The 26791-nt window shown below is 31.4% G+C and overlaps 1 protein-coding gene and 1 pseudogene across 1 annotated transcript; both read left to right on the forward strand.

Annotated features, from left to right (window-relative positions):
• Positions 1-7756: 7756 nt before the first annotated feature.
• LOC150031908 (uncharacterized) lies at positions 7757-8751 on the forward strand (annotated as a pseudogene).
• A 7264-nt stretch (positions 8752-16015) lies between these two features.
• On the forward strand, positions 16016-19346 carry LOC120068269 (fructose-bisphosphate aldolase 3, chloroplastic). The gene is made up of 6 exons (XM_039019986.2): positions 16016-16532; positions 17090-17359; positions 17492-17601; positions 17778-17868; positions 18089-18358; positions 18647-19346. Exons 1-6 carry the CDS (start codon positions 16380-16382, stop codon positions 18923-18925), a joined length of 1173 nt encoding a protein of 390 aa, XP_038875914.1. The 5' UTR covers positions 16016-16379; the 3' UTR covers positions 18926-19346.
• Positions 19347-26791: the final 7445 nt, after the last annotated feature.

Here is a 26791-nt window from a genome sequence, read left to right on the forward strand (position 1 = left end):
GGACCCAACCGATTACGTGGACGTCTAACTTATCCTTCAAGTTTTTCCAAGTTTACATGCTTAATGTTAAAATGTACCTTTTTTTTTTTTTTTAGTTTATTTGCCAAAAGGGAATATTTTCTCAATTTTTGTTATTAGCTTAATCTCGTGTGTTGGTTGTATATCAAACTCAAGTTCGACTTTTGCATTCACATATTGTCAAAAATAAAATTTATTTAGAAAATATCATACTAAATCATATTGTTAAACTTTCATTACGAACTCATAGAGCTTGTTTGGGCCTAAGAATGGAGTAGGGTGGAGTGGGCTATAATAGCCTACTCTATGTTTGGGGCTAGTTGGAGCTCCAATTTTATCCTGAGATTATAATCCTAGGGAACACTATTCTCAACCCCACGATCAACATCGTTTCATTGTTTGCAACATCTCCTCTCTTCTCTCTCGTCATTTATGTCTCCTTTCTTGTCCGATTGAACTCTATGCTCAAATTGGGTTTCATTCTTCCTTCTCTCTTAACTTCTTCGACTTCAAATCTGGTCTCGGTGTCATCTTCAGATATGGTTTCATGTTCCTTCATCTCCGTCAGCTCCATCGCTGTCGAAACGATTTGGATCCTCAAATTTATAGATCTAGTCCTTCACATATCTATAGATTTACGTTTATGGTAGTTCTCTTCTTGCATGTTTTTCTCTAGACCCTTCACAGATCTATAGATCGTGTCTCTTCATCTTGTCACTCCAAACGATCTCTCTCTCACCACTCTAAACCTTTGATTTCCTTTTCTGCTTTATTCTATCTTCTCACTCTGTCGAAATAAGTGTTAATTTGTTTGGTTGAGGGACGATTGTGCTTGGTGGGGGGTGGAGGTTATCGTCTGAAGAGTGGTAGGGTGTGAAAGATGAGATCTAAAGTTTTGTAGGGGGGAGGTCGAAGGTAATCTTCTTTTTACCTTTCCCAACTGATGATGAGGTCCCTTTTTTTTCAATTTTAACTCAAAATTTTGTAAATAATGCTCTATGTTTGTCCACTATTGTCCATTATTCCATTTCATGTTCATCGTTTTGCTCCGAATTATTTTTTTTCGAAATTATGCTCTGAATTTTGTTTCATGTTCATTATTTTGTTATTACCGTATCTGTTTGTTAATTATTTGTCTATTTTCTAAATTATAAAAAATGGAAAAACATGTGTTTGGGCTGCTAGGTATTATTGGGTTGATTCTACAGGGTATTTGATGGATTTTGGTTATTTGATGAAATTTGATGAAATTTGGTAATTTTGATTAGGTTATTTTCACTATGTTTTCTATATGTTATGTTCATTATACTGATGAAGAAAAATGAAGTTTGATTAGGTTATTTTCATTGTGTTATCTATAGTGTTACATTTATTCTTGGTTTAATTATTTGTTCGTTTTCTAAATTAGGGTCCATTGTTTGTCCACTATTGTTTGTCAATTGTTTGTCACTTTTGGCCTCTGTTTGTCCAGTGGTTGGCCATTTTCGTAAATTTTGATAATTGTTTGTCCATTGTTTGTTCACTTATGTCTCTGTTTGTCCATTGCTTATCCATTTTGTAACTTCTGGCCTCCGTTTTTTCCATTGTCTATTGTATATTGATTGACAGTGGTTGTTAGATATTGTTTACTGTATTCATCATTAGCATATCCCTTGTTTTTAGGATGATTTATTGTATAATGATTGACGGTGGTTGTTAGATATTATTTATTGTATTCATCATTGCCATATCCTCTTTTTTCGGATGGTTTATCGTATATTTATTGACCATGGTTGTTAGTTAATATTTATTGGGTAGGTTTTTGTCAAAATCATTGACTTTTATATATGTGTGCATCTCAAATAAAAAAAAATTCGTGGGCCAATAGTTCGCACAACTATGTACATGTGTCGCATTTCCTTTCAACTTAAGTCAAACTCATTCCATCTACTTGTTTAATGCAATTGGTATCTTATTTCTCTTGTCTCCAACATTTTTTTAATTATGTGTTTCCATGAATTTTGCATCTTTTTGGTTTCTATTGTCTCTATTATTCGTCTCTAATTTTCAATTCTTCTTCCTTGAATGAAATAATTTGTCATTATCTGTCTATAATTTGAAATCAATTGTCGATCGTTCTACCTACATTGTCGATTTCTCATTTATCGTTATTCATGATATTATCATAAATTCAAGTTTCAATGAATGAATTTCATAACTCTGAGGCTGGACCCTAGTTTTTTTTTTTTTTTTTTTTTTTTGTAATTTATAATTATGCTCTCACTTGCCTTCAAGTATAAGGAAAAACACATTCCATCCACTTCATAAATGCAAATGGTATGTCTTCTCCCTTTTGTCCAACATTCTTTTTATCATGGATGTTGACAAGTGCCTCCCTATTATAACTTCCTAAGTATATACTAATGTTCTTTATTGTAACTTGTTTTAGGGTTGGTCATATTACGAATCAGCCGGATCGAACACTGTTTACCAACTTTCTCTTGATAAGGTGATAACTATCTATCTTTATTACGATTTATGCAATCCTTTTCGGGGTTTAGGTTACACATTTTTCTTTATCTTACTTATATTTGTTGCTAATAATTACTTTTTGTGTGCTCTTGTCAGTGTGGACTATTAGCATACTCGAGCATCGTGTGAGGTTCGTTTACATGAATCTATAGTAATTTGGACGAATATTCATATATTCTTAATTATAGCTGTTCGTATGATGGAAACAGTAATATATGTTTGTTTTGTATTTATAGTTGTTTGGAAGAATTTATATTTGGATGAGTTGATAGTTGGATGACTATTTATAAATCTTGTTTATGTTTGGATGAATAACATTACTTTATACTTGTTGCTATGTTTGAATGATTAACTATAATAATATTTTTTTAAAAAAAGTAATATAAAAACCTTTGTAAAAAAAATAGTTTGCTATGGGCAAAAATCAGTTTTGTAAGTCTCCAAGAAGGAACAATGTTGTTAACATGAAAAAAAAAACAGTGTTTTTTAAAATTAAGCATGTGACATTACTTTCACTTCCAAATTTCTTTCTTTATTATCTACCTTTTTATTATCTACCTTTCACCAATAATTTAAAAAACCAAGGCAAAATGTGAGAACTAAAAAAAAAAGTAACTTTCAAAAAGTGGTTTTTATTTTTGGAATTTGACTAAGAATTCAACAATTGTACTAAAGTTTGAAATTTTGGATTAATTAAAATAGTTGTACCTAGTAAAATAGTTGTTTGAAATCCTAGAATTGTGGATTAATTAAAATAAGTCTCAAATTCAAATCAAAACCACTCAAATCCACAAATCAATGGATAATTGTACAACAAGAAATCAGAACTTTTGTATAATTTAAAATCTATAATGATTTAAAAAACTAAGGCAAAATTTGAGAACAAAAGTAGCTTTCAAAAAATAGTTTTTATTTTTTGATTTCGACTTAAAACTCAACCATTGTACTAAAGTTGTTTGAAAATTTGGATTAATTAAAATAGTTTGTACCCAACAAAGGACCCGACAGATTAAAATAGTTGTACCTAAAATAGTTCTAGAATAATATGAAAAAAAGAAGATAAAAAATCGTTTTTTAAGAAAAGAATCCTAATCAATAGTGTATAAAAAAAGAACAATTTAATTTGCTTCTAGAATAACATTAAAAAAAAAGTCAATTTACTTGATTTGTTTTCAATGATATAGTACCAATTGATAGTGTGCTTGCTTTTAAAATAACGTAAAAAATTAACATAAAAAATCGATATTGTAATTATTTTATGATCTAAAATGTTTCTTTTAGGGTCAGTTCCAATTTTTCTAGTATATAATGGACCCAACAGAACTAGTTACGATACTAACAACATTCACAACTTCACAACGTCAGTTACTTTTAACACTAGAGTTATTATTGAATGACCATAGAAGGATAGAAAATAGATCACCCGACAGTAGACATCGTATTAGACAATTAGCATACTTTCGACTCATTGATGAGTCCGACTTATGTTGTCGTCAAAGTACAAGAATAAATAAAAGATGTTATTCCATTTTGTGTCATTTACTTAAGACAACTGACAAATTAGTTGGAGCTGAAATTATAGATGTAGAGGAGATGGTTGCCATGTTCTTACATATTTTAGCCCACAACATTAAGAACCAGATAGTTCAAAGAGAATTTGTACGTTCTAGTGAGATTGTTTCTAGGCATTTCAACACCGTTTTATTAGCAGTGTTACAATTACATGATGCGTTGTTAAAAAAATCTTTGTCGGTCACAAACTCATGTACAGATCAATGATGGAAATGGTTTAAGATACAGTTCAACTACACCAACATTAGTTCGACATGACTTATTTGTTAGGTGAACGTATGCATATGAATATTTCTTATTTTGTTCCTCTGTAGAATTATCTGGGTGCATTAAATGGCACGTACATCAAGGTAAATGTTAGTGCAACTGATCACCCAAGGTATAGAACAAGGAAGAGTGAAATTGCAACAAATGTACTCGGTGTGTGTGATACAAATGAAAACTTTGTATTCGTCTTATCAAGGTGGGAAGGATCCACAGCTGATTCTCGAGTTCTCAGAGATGCAATATCATGACCTAAATGACTGAAGGTTCTGAAGGATAACTAGCTACACATACTATCTCTCCCTACTCATTGTATTTCTAATATAAGGTTTGAAATGATTGGACGTTCAACAGGGTATTATTATCTATGTGATGTCGGGTACCCAAATGTAGAGGATTTTTTGGCTCCATATAGAGGCGAAAGATATCATCTTTCAGAGTGGCGTGGATGAGGTAATGCACCAACAACTCCACGATAATTCTTTAACATGAAGCATTCTTTTGCACAGAATATCATTGAGAGAACGTTCGGGTTGTTGAAAGGGTATATGGGCAATCTTGCAAGGAAAATCATACTACCCAATGCAAATCCAATTGTCGAACAATCATAACGTGTTGCCTTCTGCACAATTTTATCAGCAGAGAGATGACTAACAGTGAACTGACCGAGGATTTGGATGAGGTGGATTCAAGCTTTACTACAATTAGGGGGAACGAGATCAATTATATTGAGAGTTCAAATGAATGGACCCAATGGAGGGATGAATTGGCACAACATATATTTACTGAATGGGAGTTGCATAGGTGAAGTGCCTTTATGCTTCTTTAATCAATTAGAGCGCTCATTTTCTTTATCGTGTGTTGTGAAATGACTTCATTCGAAACTGTAATGACCCAACCTTTCGAGTATTTTGACAAAGGCTGTTACGACTAAATACACATTTAAAACCCAGATATTTTGTTTAAAAAAAATTCATTAAAACAATAAGGATAGTTTTTCCAAAATAAACTCGAAAATAAATAAATAAAACTTTTATTCAGGGTCCCCTAAAAAAAAATATTCATAAAGAAAACATTCAAAATGTTAAAATTTGCTGTCTCACATAAATTATAGTTTCAAAACATTCAAATGACAAAAACATAGACTGAGTGGAAGCGATTTCACTTGTCCCCATATAGCTCTACCATGGGTCACGTCTGTCAATTGTCAACCTGTTCCTGTCATTCCCTAGAAAACATAAAGAAAAAAGGATGAGTATAACAATACCTAGTAAGTGATCCCATTACCAGGATCAGGTTGTGCATTCACATGCAGTGAATGCTTGTGGTTAGTGGAACTTTCATGGTGAAATTGTTCCTGAATGGCTAACTAAATGGATAACCTGACTCACCTTAACTTGCATGTCTAGTGGTCTAGTGGCACACCGTCAATCATGGAAAAAGAAACATAATCGTGTACCTGTCGGATCACGCATATCTAATGGCCTGAAGGCACACCGTCAATCATGGGAAAAGAAACATGAACATAAACTTAACGATTCAAGCATATCTAGCGACCCGAAGGGGGATCAGGCTATGTATCCACAAGTAGAGAATGATAGGCCCGTGGCTCAAATAACTACAACTGTCTCGGATAATGAAAAGAAACCAAATGATATACTGTCTTGCCTTCACTTGCATGTCTAGTGGTCTGATGGCACATCGTCAAACATGGAAAAGTAACATGAACGTGAACCTGTTAATTCACGCATGTATAGCAGCCCGTAGGAACACCGTTAAACATGGAAAAATAACATGAACATGAACCTGCCGATTCATGCATGTCTAGCGGCCCAAAAGCACATCGTCAAACATGGAAAAATAACATGAACGTAAACCTGTCGATTCATGCATGTCTAACGGCCCAAAGACACACTGTCAAACATAAAAAAAAAATAATATGAATATAAACCTGTCGATTCACGCATGTTTAGTGGCCTGAATGCACACCGTCAAACATGAAACTAGACCCGTCGGTCCTCTGAAATAAAACATGCATCAAGGCAAGACGGTAAACTGCCCTATTGGTTTAATCATGTATCACATACATAATTTCAGTACTGTTTAGAATTTCTGCTCGTAATACTCATAACTGTCATGCAACAAGCAGATCACAATGATAAAATCATGCTTTTAGAGTCCATTAATTAACTTTATAAATCTAATCTAGGCCGCTTGGCACGAAGACTAATAGTACCACTTACCTAAAAAATCCTGCTAGAAAGCACACCACTAATCTCCAAACTTCGAATAGTAAATGTTCAAGAACTCATTTCCCTTATTGGACAGTGACCAGAAACGCTCCCAAACTTCAATCTAAATGTGAAGCGTAAAGGATATCAACCGATTTGGGCAAAAAGTTAATGGATGGTTAAGAACCTCCAAGAATTCTAAAACTTACCCAAAATATCAATTTCAATGACAATGGAATCAGTGTGGCAACTATAGATAGGCAACGGGTGTTGTTATCGGACGACATAAATTGTTTAGGCTAGCGGCTGATAGTGAGGGTCTTCATGAAGAGGGTTTGCGAGAGTGGGAGAGAAGGGGAATTTCTAGTTTTATAGATTTTATTCAGCAGGGATTACAAGCCAACCAAAGCTTCACACAACAATCCAACCGTTCAAAATGAAACTCTATATGTCTCAAATAGATTGACCAAATTTGAGCACGATCCAACGGTTCAAACTCTGAAAATCGACAATTTTGTAGAAGTCATCGCTGAAAAATCGAATTGCTTTCTCCCAATTTTTTTTTGTCTCTTTTCACTTTCATTTAATTTCAAAAAAATCTTAATTATTATTTTTTTTTCAAATTTTGAAAATATAAATAAAATATTGTATCACAATATCTCCAAAATCTCTAAAGATTCTATTAAATTAATAAATCAATTAACTTTTCAAATTATCTCAATTTAAGCTCCAACAACCAAAAGTAAATGGCATAAGATCCATCATTTGATTTCCAAATATTTAAATCAATTCAAAACCACATAAAATTAATTATCTCCTTTTTTTTTTTTTTTTTTTAATTTGGCCCTAAAATCCAAAATCAAAGGGAAGCAAAATTCAATATTTTCAAGATAATTAGTTCGAATATCTAATCAATTAAATTTAATTTAACCAATAAAAGTTTTTTAATTATTTCAATTTAATCCCAATTTTCCAAATAAAAGGGAAATTTAAACACAATAATTTTAGATAATTAACTTAAATTTTTCTGAAATTCAGGATGTTAGAGAAACTCTCTCATTATGTTTACTATATTTTGTACTTCACTTAACCTATTAATTATATTTCATATTTTTGTTTATTGTTTAGTTGTATTAAAATGTGTATGTGTATACACTAGAATGTCAAGTTCCTCAAGAGCCCCGAAGCACACTTGGACTAAAAAGGAAGAAGCAAAGTTGGTCGAGTGCTTGGTGGCGTTTGGTCGCATCTGGTAGATGGAGATCAGACAATGGGTTGTTTCGACCTGGGTACTTAGCACAACTACAACGTTTGATGGCTGTGAATTTGTTCGGCTGTAATATCCAAGGATCACCGACTATAGTCTGTCGAGTCAAATCCCTGAAAAAAAAAAACTTACCAAGCGATCACAGAAATGAGAAGACCGACTTGTAGTGGATTCGGCTGGAATGAGGAATTCCAATGCATCGCTGCAGAGCGGGAGTTATTTGTTGGATGGGTTAAGGTGCAACTTTTTCTAAATTGATTTACGAATATTAGTAACATAATCATAACATCCACTTCACTTTTCATGTAGAGTCATCCTGCAACAAGGGGGCTTATACACAAGTGGTTCTCATACTATGTTGATCTAGCCTACGTCTTTAACAAGGATCGGGATACGGGAGGACGATTAGAGACCTTTGTGAACGTCGAGTTTAACATGCCAAACCATATGAATGATGGTGTTCCTATTCATGAATCGCAGGATCTGAACATCCCCACAATGTCTAGTCAGGGAATGGACATGTCACATGATGACATGCATGGAATACGTACTGGTCGAAGCACTGAAGGAGAAAATGTTTCGAGAGAAAGTAAGAGGAAGTGAAGTGAGAATCAATATGAAACGACAGAGATTGTTAGGAATACGATGGAGTTTGTAAATGACCAATTGAAGGTGATTGTAGAATGGCCGAAAGAGAAGCGTGCAATTGAAGTCGAACTATGTACGGAAGTCGTAAACCAACTTCAAGTTATTTTTGAATTGTATAACCCACAGATGGTGAAGCTTATGCAAATCACATTCCGTAGTGTGCAAGATATATAGAGCTTCTTATCCGTTCCCACAACCCTAAAATTGGACTATTGCAACCTTCTCCTTGAGAATGTTTGATCAACCTTTATTTTGGACTGCTTTTCAATAATGAACAATTATTACTTTGTTTCAATTATGCATTTAAGTTTGTCGTACATTTGGTATGAAAATATTTCTTCTCATATTTCAATCATGCAATCATGAGTTAGTTATTTTGTTTACATTTTTTTCTACTTCCAAAAAAGAGAGGTTTATATATGAAACACATGAATTGCATTCAAAAGTAATGTACTTTTGTTTTTTTTTTTTTTTTTTTTGACCATGTTAACCAAGGTACCTCCCAAAATGACAAAAACAATTGTGGCTAGCTTTTAGATAAATTACAATCAAATTAATTTTGTATAAATTGGTGGAACATATAGTCCTAATTATATTTTCAAAATATGATATTTCATATGCATAATTATTAGTATTATAAAAGATGGTAGTAAAAAAAGTTACACACAGTCTAAAATAATCTACATTCAAGTTACAGACTGATATAATTCATATTATAATAACCTACACTCTAAACACAGACTATTATAAAACAGAATACAATACTCTACACCCAAACATAGACTATTATAAACCAAACTATAATAGTCTACACCCCAAACATAGACTATTATAAACCAGACTATAATAGTCTATACCCCAAACATAGACTATAAAAATAGACAGTTTATTATAACCTACAGACTATAATAACCTATCATGTGCCTCAAACGCCCCCATAATGACTAGTTTTTATTTCAATTACAATCCCTAAAGTTCCATTTAGTCAATAGATATGTTATCTCTATGTAAAATTTGTTCTTATAAGTTGATTGATACACAGTCAAACTAAGTAGATATCTCAATGTAAGTACATCAATTACAAGAGAATATATCTCTTCATAATCAATATTGAGCTTTTGCGAAAAATATCTTGTACAACAAAATCTCACTTCATACCTTGAGACACCATTTTTTTTCATTTAGTTTTCTTACATATACTCATTTATACTCGAAAAACCTAGACATCTTCTAGTGTGTAAACTACTGATCCAAAAAATTTATTGAAAAAATGAGTTTAATTACAAGAAGATAAAAAATTATGGAGATGTAGTGTCAACAGAAGAGCTCAACAGTTTAAAAAAATGGTTGTTTGAATTCTGAAAAATGGATGAGAATTTATAGAGATATAATGTAAACAATACCTTGTGCCTATCAATCAACATAAATTCGATTGAAAAGTCTTGCCCCTATTGATGGTGCATGCTATGGTCAAAGTAGCATGAGCAAAAGTCTAAAAGAAAGAAATGACCATTGAGTGAGACTTGTCTTCTTTTATAAATGTTTATCTTGAAAATTTAAAGAGAAATGATGTACTTGAGAAAATACATTTTGGATATGCATCAAATGATGTTAGTGAAATTTCATCAAAACCAAAAGATCGTCCTAACGAAGAATCGAACAAATGCCTATAAATTGTAGAACATGGAGGATAGTGATTATAAAGTTTATACCAAAATGTTGAAATGTTTGATCAAGTAAAAATCTAGGAGACAAACGTTTATGTATATTCTTAAATCAAGGAGAAGATGATTTATCAATTATATTTGACTAGAATTAATATTTTGTGCAAGGAAAAAAACTTTAGTTTGTAAATATTGGCTAGTTGATGTATTCATTGATATTTTGTGTAAGGAAAAATCGTTAATTCGTCGATGTTAAACTAGTTGATACATGGTTGATTCACTCTATTTTTTGTTAGATAAAACATTTGATTTGTTACTCTTATTAACTAATAGGCTATTGTTCATTATATTTTATGCTAGAAAGAATTTGGTTATGTGTTCTTTCTACTTGTTTATGGTATTTGAACATGATTAAAATTAGGATTAATTATAGATTTATAGATTTAATCACAACTGTTATGAAACTTGTTTACCTTCTGATAATTGATGACGTAGTGAATTTTTTTGAAAAAGATGAATACAATGATAAAAAATTTTGATAATTTTTTCATCTATTAAGGGAATAATCACATGAATACAAATGTCAAGGCAACCGTGCATAATTTCTATACTCACAAGTCATGATTATGTGGTTTAAGATGAAAAAAGATCCATTTGTAACATGTTGTAAAAAGTTAAAAGAATGTCAATCTAAAATCTTTTAGATATATTTAACTGTAAATGAATTATAAATTGGTATATTTTTGTTCTTTATATCACATAATGAGAAAAATCACTTAGTAGTAATAAAGACTCCAACATTTTAGTCAGATAATTTTACAATATTTAATCACATTTTAAAGAATATTTGTCAACTTGAAACCAAGATTATTTTTTCTTCATAACTTAGACATTATTCCTCTAAAGATTATGTTCATACATACATGCATAATACATATGTTACGTGTGTTCGAGGTTAATAATATAAATTTATATCAGTTAAATTATGTTCATGTTTTCCTAAAAAAACCATGTTCATGTTAACTATATACATATATGTAGACATACATATATTAGGAGTGCAACAAATAATCGAAAAATCAAATCGAACCAAACCGATCAATTGGTTTGGTTCCATTTTTAATTAAAATTGGACATTTTAGTTTGTATTTGAAGAAGAGGAAAAATATTCGTTCAAATCGGTTTTTGATTGAAAAGATCATTTAAAATCGAACCAAATCGAGTGTATATATATTAAAAATAAACTCTAATCCTAGATTCCAGTATTTTAATTATTATAGTATATGTATATTTGTTATTTAAAAAAAAAAAAAAAACTAGCTATTATGGTGTATATATGTCTATTATTCCAAAAATACTCATAAAAGAAACAAAAAAAAGGTTCCATTTCTATCTTTAAAAAAAAAGCAAAAAAAAGCCCAACATGAAGAACACAAATATAAGGCCCAACACCATGAACAAAACCAATAATAAACCAAATGGAACAAAAATTGATCTATTGGTTTGGTTCTTTATTGGAAATTGGTTTGGTTTTCTTAATTATACAACTGTGTTTGGTTTGGTTTGGTCTTAGTTAGCTCTAAAATCGAAAAAATAAACCGATTTTGATCTCTGTTGCATAGACACATATATACACAAATACATGTACACACTTAAAAAATAAAAAATACATATACATGCATGCTTACATATATATATATATATGTATACATGTGCACATATATATATAGTCTATGAGAACAACATATATATAGATTGAGAATTTAGATATTTGTAATCATAAAAAGGGCCGTTTGGAGCACCAGTTAGAAATTGGTGGAGTAGGTTATTATAACTCACTTCATGTTTGAGGTACCGACTATAATTATGGTGTGTACGATAACAACATATAATTATGATGTGTACGATAACGTATAATTATGTATAGTAAATACTATTTTAAAACCCCTTTTGTCATAATATTTACTATTTTTTTCATTCATTTCTTTATTGTTTGTTACGGTGTTAACTATTTCTTATCCAAACCAAAATAATTTACACCTCAAACACAAACTATTATAACTTATATTAAAATAGTCTGCACATCAAACACAAACTTAGCGCTCTAAACGACCCTGAAGACTTTATCATATTTTTACGTTTATTATTACTTTTTTTTTTATCCCTCATTTATTTCAGTAGTTTTTTTAATTATATTCTTCTTCCATATTTATCTATTTATATATTGCTTAAACTAAAATTTAGTCCTTGAATCTTGAGTTTGTGTTTATTTGATCTACAAACTTTCAAAATTATAAAATTAGTCCCTAAGTTTTAAGTTTTTCAAGGTTGATATAATAGAAAAAAAAAACACGAAAGTTTAAGATTTCATTAGACATAAAATTCAAATATATATTTAGTAGATAAGTTATTCTTTAAAATTTTTTAAAATTTCAAAGACACATTGACACAAAGTTTAAGAACATATTTGACATTTTTGAAAATTTATAAATCAAACATATTCGAATTTTAATGTTCAAGGACTAAATTTATAACTTAACCTTATATTTGTCAGTTATGATATTCCAATTCACTTTCATCTTTTCGCATATTTTATTGTTCATGTTCTTACTAATATCAAACATTAAGGATTATTATTATTATTATTATTATTATTAATCATAGTAATAAAAACTATGATATGTTAATGTGTGCATTGTACGACACTAATTGACATGTATTTTTACTTTAGATATTAAATATTTAAATAACACGTCGTCACTCTTTATAAAATAAATAAATATATAATCATGCAAATTATGGTCAATCAATATTTAGACTAATGTTTGCCCTTTATTCGTTTAAAATTTTTCTTTTTTTACAATTAACTTTTCACAAACCACATGATTATTTTAGGTTAATTACAAAATAGTATTGAGATTTAAGACAACTTCTAATTAGTCTCCTAAACTTTCCGGAGTTTCATTTCAACTTAAAATTTACTCCAAAACTATCATTCCATCAGTTTTTTCAATTACCTTCATCGTTTTAAAAGTTTCATTTAAACCTTTAAGAATTGACATGGTTTCAAAACAATTGAAAATTATTAGAAATAATCCCCAAAAATTTTTATATTTCACAACTAGCACTATTTTAGACAATTTATTAGAATAATTTTTCTTGATTCATAGAGATTGAGTTAAAATATTGATCAGTTTAAGTTGCATGTCCAAATATATTACTTTTAACGTACATTTTATGTTTATACTCTCATTATTAAATTATTTTATTATACGTAATTCACTTTTTCTGTAACCACCAAGTAATTTCTTCAAGAAGTTCTACTCACCTTTTCAAGGCATTACTCACTTTTACATTTTGGGATTTTGCTTCAATTTTTAACTTTTTTTTAATTTTTTTTGCACAATCCTTAGTTCACCAAAACAGGCTATATATCTCGCTTTATCCTTTATTGAATGTTTTGGTTTCTGAAATGCATTTTGTTGCACCAAGAACATATTTGGTGAAAGTTTATATATATATATAATTATTTTTTTAATAACCTTAGTGGAAAGATATAAATCTTGGGTAAGATATAAATAGTTGTCCCGAGATTACGTGAAAAAGTAAATCTCATGTGAGATTTAGACTAAGATTTACTGTATGAACTTGAGATTGAGAGTGTAAACTTTTTCAAATTCTCTACTGGTTCCTTGTTCATCATGAACTCTTTCCAATTTTCCTATTTCAACATACATAATATTTGCAAATATTACATACATCTAATGATCAAGAAACAAAAAACGAAGTTGAATGGATAATGAAATAGGATTTGGAGAAAAGATAAAATAAGATCTAAGGAATAGTATAAAATGTTTGGGAAGATGACTTAAAATAATAGTTAATCTCAGGCTTCATCGTGACTAAGATTCCATCGAGAAATAAAAAAAAAAATCATTGATTTGGATGCTTCATTAAAGGAAATTAAAATTTTGTTTGATCTCAGTCTCGATCCTAGCGAATTGCACCCCATTCAAATAATTGACTGAAAAATGTGTTATTTGTCAAAGATAAAAAATATTTCGATGCTATTTCTAGCAATAGCCCATTTTAAAGAAAAATTGTCAGAAATAACCCATGAATATTTCTATCTTTCACAACTAACACACATTTAGAAAATCCATTGAAATAAAGTTTTCTGATCTTTGAGATTGACCACATAGATTTTAATAAAAAAAAGTAAACTTTTCATCTTATATACAAAGATTCTTTTAAATTTTCTCGGTGGAATCTAGCACCGAGATTCTACATAATTTTTTCAAATACTAGTTGAAATTAGGTGTATTGTACGTGTTTCATATATGAACATGTATAAGTCGAAATAAGATTCTTACATTGATAATCATTTATTTATTTATATATATGTATATATTTTAAAATTTCGTATTACTAAAAACAAATTTGAATTAATATGATTTTTTAAAATAGTTTTATTTTTATTTTTTATTTTTAGTTTTCGAAATGACTTTTGATCTATTAGTTTAAATATTGGTAGTAAGAGAACAAACATCTAATAATGTTTGAATTTATAATAAGAAAACCTTAAAACTAAAAGTTAATTACTTTTTTTTTAGAAATAAAAACATATTTCTAATATATTATTTAACTTCCTTTTAAAAGAAGGATTATTCTTTTATTTATTTTTTTAAAGGACTATTTCATCCGTATCTCAATTCAACACAATTCATGTTTGATGAAAAAAAAAAAGAAAAAAATGAAAAAAAATGAAAAAAATGAAAAAAATGAAAAAAAAAATGAAAAAAATGGAAAAGGCAACGTACCTTAAACAAATAGTAATAATTAAAAAAAAAAAAGTTCGACACCTAACTACTTCTAGTCCTAAAAAAATGAAAAAAAAAATGTTGAAGAAAAGAAAGAGATACATTATAGGCATTGCCAAGGAGCTGAAAAAACTTAGAATGTTAAATAATAAGAAAAAAGCACAAAAACGGGGTAATAATGCTTAAAAATATATTTTTAAAAAATACTATGAAAAAAATTAGTGAGAGCGAGTTAACAAAAATTAAAATAAAAATAAAGATGAGAATAAGAGATATGTTCTGATAGATCGAAAGAGTCGAAATGTCTCAAGGGGGGATCCATTATTCTTTTCGATCTTGTACTGACGGTACACGGAACCCCCAACCCCGATGAAAACTAAAGATTTAATTCAAATAGAGGAAATTTAGATTTGAAATCTAATAATAATTTAGATAGACTTTTTATAAAAACTTATTTTCCTTTATTTAAAGGAAGTATATATTAGTTAAAGATAAAATGTGATTTTTTTTAAAAAAAATCTAGAGTGGAGTAAATATTAACTAGAGATAAAATGTGGATTTTTAAAAATATTTTTTCATTTATTTAAGTTATTAGTTAAAGATAAAATGTAATTTAAAAAATGTGTAGTAAATATTAGTTAGAGATAAAATGATATTTGTCTCTTTTATTTGATATAAGTTAGAGATAAAATGTGATTTTTAAAGACAATTTTTTTTTTACATGTAATGCTAAAAAAATATGAATCCTAAAGATAAAGATGAAAAATAAAAAATTTAATGCTAAAAAATATGAACCCTAAAGATAAGATGAAAAATAAAAAATTTAATGCTAAAAAATATGAATCCTAAATATAAGATGAAAAATCAAAAGTTTATATAGTTTAAATAGTATAAATAATATAAGTATTCAAAATCTTGTATCTTTTTAAAATTTCCATAGATTTTCTAAAAGATAAAAACTAGATTACTTTCGACGATTTTCCTATTTTAACACTACAACCTTACGAGAAGGCGACTTCTAACGACGGGCGGTATACTGATGTTAGCCACCTCAAACTAGTTTGTATATATATGATTGAAAAACCAATAATTTGGTAATATAGAAATCATCGACAAGGACCGTTTGGCAATACATCACTTGCATCGCCGCACACCTGCCCCTGGCGGATTTCCCAATACAAAACGTTTTCTCCACTTTTAAAAGTACCGATTCTGGTCAATCGTGCGCACGCCGATCCATTCACCAACCCATCTCAACTACGACTACGAACGAACCCATCTTTTTGTTTTGGTTCTTTCTCTTCCCAACTACTCCCATATTAAAATCTACCCAAAACCCGTTTCGATTCTGTGTTTTCATCAATTCTTTCTCTGTTGTCGAAGCATGGCCTGCCTGAGCTTCGCTAAGTTGAACGCCTCCTCCTCCCAGTGGATTGCCCACCAATCCTTCTCTCAGAGGCGCGGATCGTCTTCTAGTCGACGCCTTTCTCTTCCGATCCGTGCTGGGGCTTACTCCGATGAGCTTGTTCAGACCGCGGTGAGTTTTTGGTTTTAGATCGTTGTTCTGATTTTAGTTTGGAAGGGCATGTGGGTTTGTTGTTGGGATTTGGATCTGATATTTGATTTACATTTATTGGAGTTTTGAATTGATCGTGATGTACTTGCTGAATGCTTGCGATTGTGGGTCGGTTTTTTTTTTGTTTGCCTTGTCTTTATCAGGGTTCGAATTTGTTTTTAATATGACGTTGACCTAGAAGTTGATTTTTCTGCGATCTTTATAATATTGGGTGTTTTGGGTTTTTTTTTTTTTTTTTTTTTTTCCCTTTTTCTTCCATTCATCGAGAAGCTGTAAATTCATACGTATGAGAGATGGGTTTTGATGTGTGTAATTGTTCATCATGTTACGATGTTCTTTAGTGGCAGTCATGGACTTTTCCCCCTTTCTGTTTCGTTTTTTTTAATGTAGGCTTGAAATCATTAAGTATGACGTTGTGGAATGGCAAAATCATCTTCATATTTTATATTGCACTGCGTTTTAATTAGGTTGGGTTTCTTGTATTAAGTCAGTATTTTGTTTCATTCTTTGGTTTGCAGAAATCAGTTGCATCACCTGGACGTGGTATTCTTGCCATTGACGAATCTAATGCAACATGTGGGAAGAGGTTAGCATCCATTGGCTTGGACAATACCGAAACCAACAGACAAGCTTATAGACAGCTTTTGCTGACCACACCTGGTTTGGGCGAGTACATATCGGGTGCTATTCTTTTCGAGGAAACACTCTACCAATCAACCACAGATGGAAAGAAGTTTGTCGATTGCTTGCGGGAGGCAAAAATTATGCCTGGCATTAAAGTTGATAAGGTGAATTGTCCTTTTACCTTTCAATATACACCAAACAGTTTATTTTTTTATTGCTGTTACAAAGTATCTGACTATGCTAAGTTAGTTTCTTAATATCGAGTTTTGTTCATATTTGTATTGTGTGGGTTTCAGGGTTTGGTTCCTTTGCCGGGATCCAACAATGAATCTTGGTGTCAAGGCTTAGACGGACTGGCCTCAAGATCCGCGGAATATTATAAGCAAGGCGCTCGTTTTGCTAAGTGGTAAGTTAGCATGTTCTTCGTGAATCTGGGTTGAGTATTAACATGTGGAGTTTACTGTTTTTCTTGGAAGTTGTTTCTGAAAGAACAAAGGCCCTCCTCTTATATGGGGTGGTTTTCTCCTCTAACATTTATTTCTGGGTTAATTATGCAAAATCTAAATCATATTAAACATACAGGCGGACAGTTGTTAGCATTCCTTGTGGTCCTTCTGCTCTGGCTGTTAAGGAAGCTGCTTGGGGCCTTGCACGATATGCTGCCATTTCTCAGGTATATGGCTGTTCAATGAACTAGTTTACCATCCCTCACTTTTTCTATTGGCAAATCATGGGAGATTCTCTAAGTTAAGAATTTGGGTTTTGCTCTACCTGGTTGGTTGGAAATAAATATATATTACAGGATCATATATTCGAAGAGATTTTTCACTACAATAAAATTCTTTTCTTCTATCGCTTTATTACAGATTTCATAATTCACTTTGTTAATGCAGGACAATGGCCTTGTACCTATTGTAGAACCTGAGATCCTTCTAGATGGGGACCATTCCATTGACAGGACACTTGAAGTGGCTGAAAAGGTCTGGTCAGAAGTATTCTTCTATTTGGCTGAAAACAATGTTCTGTTTGAAGGAATCCTTCTAAAGCCTAGCATGGTAACACCGGGGGCTGAGCACAAGGAGAAGGCCTCTCCTGAAACTATCGCCAAATACACATTAAAGATGCTCAGGAGAAGAGTTCCTCCTGCAGTTCCTGGAATCATGGTATGAATAATTGAACTTCTTTTCAAATGTTCCATCGCATCCACAATTTTTCCATGCTCGCAGCAGTATTGTGCATGCCACTCTATATTTTGTTTTGCTACTGAAATTGTAGAATCTTTAGGGGAGGGATATAGTGTTCATCTTGATTTTATGATGAGCTCCTTTGACCTTTGGCTTTTTTTTAAACAGTTCTTTACTCTTGGGTTGGGGATGCAATAGCATTCCTTTGTTCAACAAACTCATTTTAATGGCGGATATAACAATGAAAGTCTTCTGTTTTGTCTGCAGTTTTTGTCTGGAGGACAGTCTGAAGTGGAAGCCACACTGAACCTGAATGCCATGAACCAAAGTCCCAACCCTTGGCATGTATCCTTCTCTTACGCTCGTGCATTGCAGAACACCGTTCTCAAGACATGGCAAGGACACCCCGAAAACGTGGAGGCTGCACAGAAAGCACTTTTGGTGCGTGCGAAGGCCAACTCCCTCGCTCAGCTCGGTAAGTACTCTGCTGATGGTGAAAGTGATGATGCCAAGACAGGAATGTTTGTGAAAGGATATACTTACTGAGCCTCGGTAAATTGCTTTCACTTCCGAGACTCGTGTTGAACGTGTGTGCTCTTTTCTTCCCCTCCATTGAAGAATCCGACTTTTCTTTTTACTCTATAGGATAAAAGCCTTTCCTTTCCTTCCCTTTATAGAAAGCTCTTTATAATAAGACCTGTGAGAAGCAAACTCACTCAGAGAGTAAGCAAATTGTATCCTACCATCCTTTTTTACTTGTCAAGTTATTTAGTATTTTGTTAGATTGGCAAGTTTTAAAATGTAGTTTTTGAGATTTAGGCTTTAATATGCAAGATGACTCTTGTCCTTCCTGTAAAGCGACGCCACTTTGTTGGCAATAATTATGTTTGCCAAAAACATTTTAATTAATTATGCTTAAGTTTTATTTGGAATAATGGAGAAAAGTAGTGATATTATCTTTCTGTTAGCTTTTGGTTTCTTAATACTGTTTGTTCTTTAAGTTGTTGATTTGGATTGACTTGTGAGTGTTTTTCAAAAAGTTCATTTTTATTTAAACACTTTTGACAAAAATGGTTGAAAATACACGCTAATTTGAGAGATTGTCATACATTTCAATTTTTTTCAAAATGACTTATTCTTTAAATTAAACACTTAAAAACGCAATCCAAAATCCAAACATATCAAAATAACTTGACAGAATTGATTATGTTATTTGATTTAGGCCCATTTGATTGACTTGAGAAAAAAAATGATTTTTAAAAAACTCATTTTTATTTGAATATTTTTTATAGAATTGATTATGGTATTTGATTTATGCTTATTTGATTGACTCGAGAAAAAAATGGTTTTTAAAAAAATCATTTTTATTTAAACATTTTTGATAAAAATTGATTAAAATATGTTTGAAAAGTTATTTTTGAGTGGTTTTCAAAACGTTTTAATTTTTTTCTAAAATATTTTTTTTAAATTAAACATTTAAAAATGTATTTTAAATACACATTTAATCTTTATGGTTTTTGGATTTTGTTGCATTTGGAATTTTTTAATCAAATGTAATTAGATTTTTTTTTTTAATGATCAACCTAATTCAAATACTTTGAGCTATTGTAAACTTCAATCCTCCTCGTTGCCACAAAGTTGTTTGTTGTTCCAGTATTCAACGAAAAATTGACAAAAATGGGCCTTTTTAAGTATTGAATTTTGAAAATAAGAGATTGTTTTTGGGACCCTTTCACAGGCAAAGTCACGAATGCTTGGTGTCAAACCTTTAAACTACGAGGGTTCGAATAATCCAACAACTCGAATAATCCGGACTATCCAACCCAAAATATAAGGGAGAGTTAGGCTGGATTAGTTTTGTTTTTGGGTTGAGTTGGGTTAAACTTTTTCTATTTTTGTTTAGTTTTGTTTTTGGGTTGAGTTGGGTTAAACTTTTTCTATTTTTGTTTAGTTTTGTTTTTGGGTTGAGTTGGGTTAAAACTTTTTCTATTTTGGTTGGACTGGGTTGGATAGTGAGTTGGTTAAAAAAAACTTAGGTTGATTTAACCCAACCTGAATTTTATATATAAATAAAATATAATGTACATATTTATCTTTGTTTAAAATTTGATTAATTTATATTAATTAATTTGTAAATTTTAAATATTTTTCTTTTAAAATTGTTATGATATTTGTCTTTATTTGAAGTTTGCAATAAATATCTTAGATATTTGATATTTAAAATTTGAATTTTATGAGTTTTAGTTATTAGTCATGTGTTGTATATAAATTTACATATTTTTAATTAAAAAAAGTTATAACTCGAGAACCCAACCCAATTCAACCCGAATTTTAAGGGTTGGGTTAGAAACTTTATTTGGGTTTTTTTGGTTGGCAACAAATTCGGGTTGGTCCAAAAAACATCCTCAACCCAACCCATGTATACCTCTACAACTCTTCAATGTTTTCATTTTTTTTTTTAATGTTTTCTTCAATGTTTTCATTTCACCAACAATTTCAACCAATTTTTTTTAATCTACTTCTATCAGAATTGAATAAGAAAATCTATCAATTTTTTCTTTTTAATTGTTATAAATTTGTTTAAAAAATATATGAATCAATTGAACATGCGAAAAGAAACTGCATTTTATAATTTTTTACTCATTTTAATAGAAGTAGATTTTTTTTTTTTTAAAAAAAAAAAACTTAAAATGAACTTTTGGTTGAAAAAGCTAGTGAAACATTGAAAAAATGTTGGTGAAAAATTGAAGAAAGTAAATGTACATGACATCATTTTCAGACCCAAAAACAAGTCTTTTTTTCCCTCAATCCAACGAATGCGAGTAAGTACATCTAACCCCGCTTGTCAATGTCCAATTTTGAAAGACCTGTACTTCACCCACCCACTCACTCACTAGTACACATACACAAGTAAAGAGAGGGGAAAATGCCTAGGGATGGTGGCAATATCTTCTGTTTACTTATATTCATAAAGCAACATCCCAACTACTATGTTGATCGTCATCTTATCATATCCAAAATGGACCTGATAACATTCAATGTTTTTACCATGACGCTTTATTCTTATATTTCATTCTCAAGTTATTATTGATTTTGTAAATGCATAGACCATGGGAAGCATTAGGAATAGAGTTGAAATTTCCTTCCATATGCTACTTGAACAATCAAACACAAACATCTAGTCTTGAAATATTGCTAATTGCCCTCTCTTGGTGTCTCATAAACCAAATCTATTTCCCATCCTCAATATTAAAAGGCAAGTAGGTAGATATTATATAATTATTTCCACCATGCATGTGACAATTAAATAGATACTAAACAATTGAAATGCTTTGGATCTTGAGGACTTAACAACACAAGAATTAGAGTGGTTTAAATGTCTAATAATTAATTCTTATATAAATATAGAGAGGGAAATTGAATCCACCAGATATAGTCAAAATTAGGGTTTTTGAATATTCCTTCTTACAATGATAATCACCAATTCACCAGCTAATCTCAACATGCATGGGATCTCATTGCTGTCGGAATAAGAACATTAATATATTTAGGTTAGGCATAGACAAAATGTTTGGATATATATTATAATTATAGAATAAAACAGGCTGGAGCCTTTTTCTTAAAAAAAAAGTTGGATCTTTTTTCTTTATCTTATTTCTCCTTTTTCGAAATTGTTTTATGTACTACCCAACCGATATTCAATGTTGAAAATGACTTGTCAAAAATAGTGTTTGCTTCTGTTCCACATTGAAAGATTTACAAATGGTTGAAGTATATTTATACCAAAATCTCCATGGGCCAAAACCCCTCTCCTCCCAAACATGCGCATTGCCATCGGATGGGTGTAATAAATGGATTTTGTGGATCTGAAACGTTTTTTTCCTTTGATTCGTGGATCTAACTTCATTTAAAAATGTTTCTTTTTTTAATTTTCTACAAAAACATTGTTCCATTCAAAGAGTGTGCATTCTTCATCTATTATCCTTTTTCTTCCTCTAAATTGAGCAAACAATTCTTTGTCATTTCAAGTTCTAACGATTAGGCTTTGATGCTATTTTGTTATGGAATCGATAAGCAAAGAAAACATAGAACTTAAGTAGTAGAAAATCGAAACAGAGATTTATGTAGTTCGCTAACAGTGTGTTAGTTATATCCACGAGCAGGGGGAGAACGATTTATTATTAGAGATAATAATAAGGATTATAGAGTAAAGATGCCCCTAGAATTAGAGAGTTTAGATAGTACATTTCTCTAAACCCTGTTAGGAATGCAAACGAAGTCCACATTGGTTATGCAAGAAGTGATCATTATAAGTAAAGATAATTAACTCAATTGGTATGAGGACTTTTTGGTGGTTTCAAAAGAAATGAGGGTTTATACCCAAAGTGGACAATATCATACCATTATAGAGATATGTCCTTCTTAATGGTATAAGAACTTGATCTAAACCTAATTGTGTAGGTGAAATCTTCATATTCCAGACAAAGAAATTTAGTATGCCTTGCTCATGCTCTATCTGGGTAGCCTTGTGGTTTTCCCTATCTTGATATGAGCAAGTGTGATTCGTACTCGTGCTTGTGTACTTTATTTAGATGTTAACTCGAGATGAACAAGATGTGACTGGTGATAACGAACAAATGACCCAAGATGAACTGAAGGTGCCTTGGGATCTACAACAAGCTTTTATAGTTGGAAGTGGACAAATTTGTTCGAGGGGAGGCTCAAAGTGACACTTTGTTAGAGGGAAGGATCGTTAGGAATGCAAACAATCCTTATGGAGATATAAGTGATCATCAGTATATAAATAAGGACAATTATCTCTATTCGTATGAGACATTTTTGGGTGGTTCCAAAAGCAAAGCCATGAGGGTTTTACCCAAAGCGGACAATATCATACCATTATGGAAATATGTGGAGGCCTATTATCCTTATCAAATCCTAGGGTCAAAATCATGAATAATATAAATATGCCAAATACGAATTCAACTTAGGTAGGCTCGACTCACCGACCATGCTGCTAGACTCTGTACTTGGTTGTTCGAAGAGCCACATATCATATTCAAGGTATTCAAACAAATCCTCACCGTGACTTGAATTCTTTCATAGATAACAGATGTACTAGATGCAACATAAAACATAGCTAGACTTGCTAGAGTTTTCCCTCATGCCTCAGAGCGTCTTATGAGAGACCATCAACAATCTAAAACATTCAACAAGTTCAAACAATTTTGAAGCTTGCTATGTGGAACTAGTTTGGTGAACATATCGAGGATTATCAACAATGCAATTAGTACTCTCATGATGAACTTGATCCTTGGCTAGACATATTGCACTCAAACTATCACAATTCACAATAACCTAATCATGATGTAAACCAAGATCACCAACTAGCCTTCTCAACCATACTCCATTTTTAGCAACTTCTTTCGAAGCCAATATATATTCTGCTTCGGTAGTAGAGATAAAGTAACTTTAGTTGCCTTCCAATTGACAAAAAAACCACCTAGAGTGAACATATAACCAATCACATACCTTCTACTGTCAAGATCTCCAGCACAAACAGAATAAGAATAACCAGCCACTGGACACTTTGTATCATTCCCATAAATGAGGCCAACTTTAGACGTGCTTCTAAGGTAATAATAATAATAATAAAAAATCCTCTTTATAGATTGTTAGTGTTTCTTTGCAGGTTTACCCATGAACCTGCTGACAACACTAACAACATGTGCAAGATCAGACCTATTACAAACCATAGCATACATCAATCTTCCTACTGTATTAGCATATAGAACATAAGATATATACTCCTTCCCAGCTTCAGACTGTGGTGAAAGCACGGATGACAGACACGAGCATTTGCCAATACTAGGAGTATCTATAGGCTTAGTTGATAATATAGCAAACCTGGATAAAATCTTTTGAATATAATATTTTTATCAAAAGAAAAGCTTGTTTTGGTCTCTATCCCTATAGATCTCCATACCCAAACTTTCCTAAGTAGCATCCAAATCCTTCATATCAAACTCAACACTGAGAATATCCTTCAAATTCTGAATATCAGATATGGAATTTGCAGTTATGAACATGTCATCCATATATAGAAGTAGATAAACCATTGAACCATCATCAACTTTGTTGTGATATACATAATGATCATACATACTCTTGGCTTAGTCCGACCATATAGTTGTCAAACTGCTTGTACCACTATCTTGGAGACTGGTTTAGTACATATAGGGACATAGCTTCTTCAACTTGCAAACATAATCTTCCTTACTGGGATAACTAAAACAATTAGGTTGGGTCATATAAATCTCTACTTCAAACTCTCCATGTAAGAAAGTTGTCTTCACATCTAGTTGCTGAAGTTTTAAAGTCTGATATGCTATCATAGCTAGTAACAACTAGATAGAAGTATGTCTGACTACTAGTGAGAAGATCTAACTATAATCAACTACTTCTTTGTCTGACTACTAGTGAGAAGATCTAACAATAATCAACTACTTCTTTTTGTGTGAACTCTCTAGCAACAAATCGAGCTTTATACTTAATACTCGCTATAGGTGAGATTCTTTTCTTTTTCTTGAAGACTCATCTATAAGTGACAATTTTTCTCTCTTTAGGGTGTTTGACTTACTTATAAGTATGATTTTTATCAAGGGATTCTATTTCATCCATGAAGGAACCCCAAGGTCCACAACAGAAGCAGGGATCGTTTCCAATTCCCAATTTTCAAAGAAGTACAAATTTTATAGAACAAAAAAAATTATGCATCAACATTAAATAATTTTACAACATGTAGAATGAAAAGGATTAGGGTTAGAAAGTGCTTACCCTTGAAGAAGCATCCTTCATGTAATCCCTCTTCTTCATGGACAATCACGAACAAGAAACCACAATGGCCACCACCACAAGAATTTCCTCTTATTCCCTGAAGGGGATGAGAATCACAGGAGGTGTGGGCTCTGTGTTCTTTTGGAAAGAGGGAGAGAGTTTGAGAGAAGAATTTTCTTCTTTTTCAAAATCACAAAGAGAACTATCTATCACCTTCAGTAGGGGAAGAAGATGAATGCTACGTTACAAAGAAAAAACTTCCCCTACCACGATTCATCGAGAGATAATTAGGGGGGGGGGGGGAGTTATTAATTTTGTAATTTAAATTTAAATTTAAATAGAAATTATATATAAATCACAATAATACATGACATTTAATATAAATCACATTTATACTAAATTTAATTAAATAAATCCAATCCATCTGATTAATATTTGAATTATATTTAAATTTTTTTTCTCTCAAATAAACTTTATATTATAATGTATCAAATACATTATATTAATTATATTACATATAATTAATTCCCTCAATTAATTTAAGCAATTCAAATTAATCCAAAATTAATTCTTTATAGTTCTTGTTGAGTTACAGAGGAGACCTTATGGACCTATAAATTGAAGCTTCAATGATACTTAGATAATTAATTAAACTCTTTAATTAAACTATCCAACATCCATTAATTGCTGGTCACTCCTCTAAAGACTGATAGCTGCACTCTTTACATTACAGATATATTTATATGTCCATCAGATATAACCAATCAATGGTGCGATCACCCTTCACAAAATGCTCGTAAGTATAGCTAGGTCAAAATTACCGTTTTGTCCCTGTAGTTACATCTAACTCATTAAATACCATTAATCCCTCAAATGAACAATAAGTCATAGTCCAACTATGACTAAACCCCTCTTGGCCCAAGAGAAGGTGTTGTGCCACATTGTTCAAGCCCCGGATCATCCCTTAAGGAAGCAATTTATCTACTTATCCCAACATCAGGGAAGGAGCGAATTCCTTATTGTGTAGCTATGTTCCCAACTCCCTAACCAGACGAATCCCAAAATGATAGGCTTATTGAGTCAGCGATCTGGCCACTCTCACCCATACAAATCAAAAGACCGCATTTATAGGCAGGAGTTCACAACTTACTCAGGATTTAGGATTTCGGTCATGTCACCTATGGTCATCCTGGTGAAATGTAAGTTTCTATTATGAATTGTGTTATATAATGAGACTAGTCATTTCGCCGGTCTTTTACAAACTCCTTTGTATAGAATACCCCCACTCACATGCGTGTACATGAATAATCAGGATCAGATCATTTGTAACACTTTACAACAATTGTAACATCTACAAAGCGAGTCGTATTCGTAGTGTCACTGTGATAAAGTACCTAACCCTATCTATCTACTACAGACTATTTGGGTTTTCACTTAAACATGATCCACTTGTATGCCTTTACGTACATGTTTAAGCTACAGAAGATAACCTTAGATGTTAATTTGTGGTTTAATGCTACTAAATACTGAATAAAACATCTCATATTTTATTAAATAAATAAAATATTTGTATAT

Source organism: Benincasa hispida, chromosome 12, assembly GCF_027475165.1.
Source record: "Benincasa hispida cultivar pf3 chromosome 12, pf3_genome.v1.1, whole genome shotgun sequence".
In the NCBI taxonomy this organism is placed as follows: domain Eukaryota; kingdom Viridiplantae; phylum Streptophyta; class Magnoliopsida; order Cucurbitales; family Cucurbitaceae; genus Benincasa; species Benincasa hispida.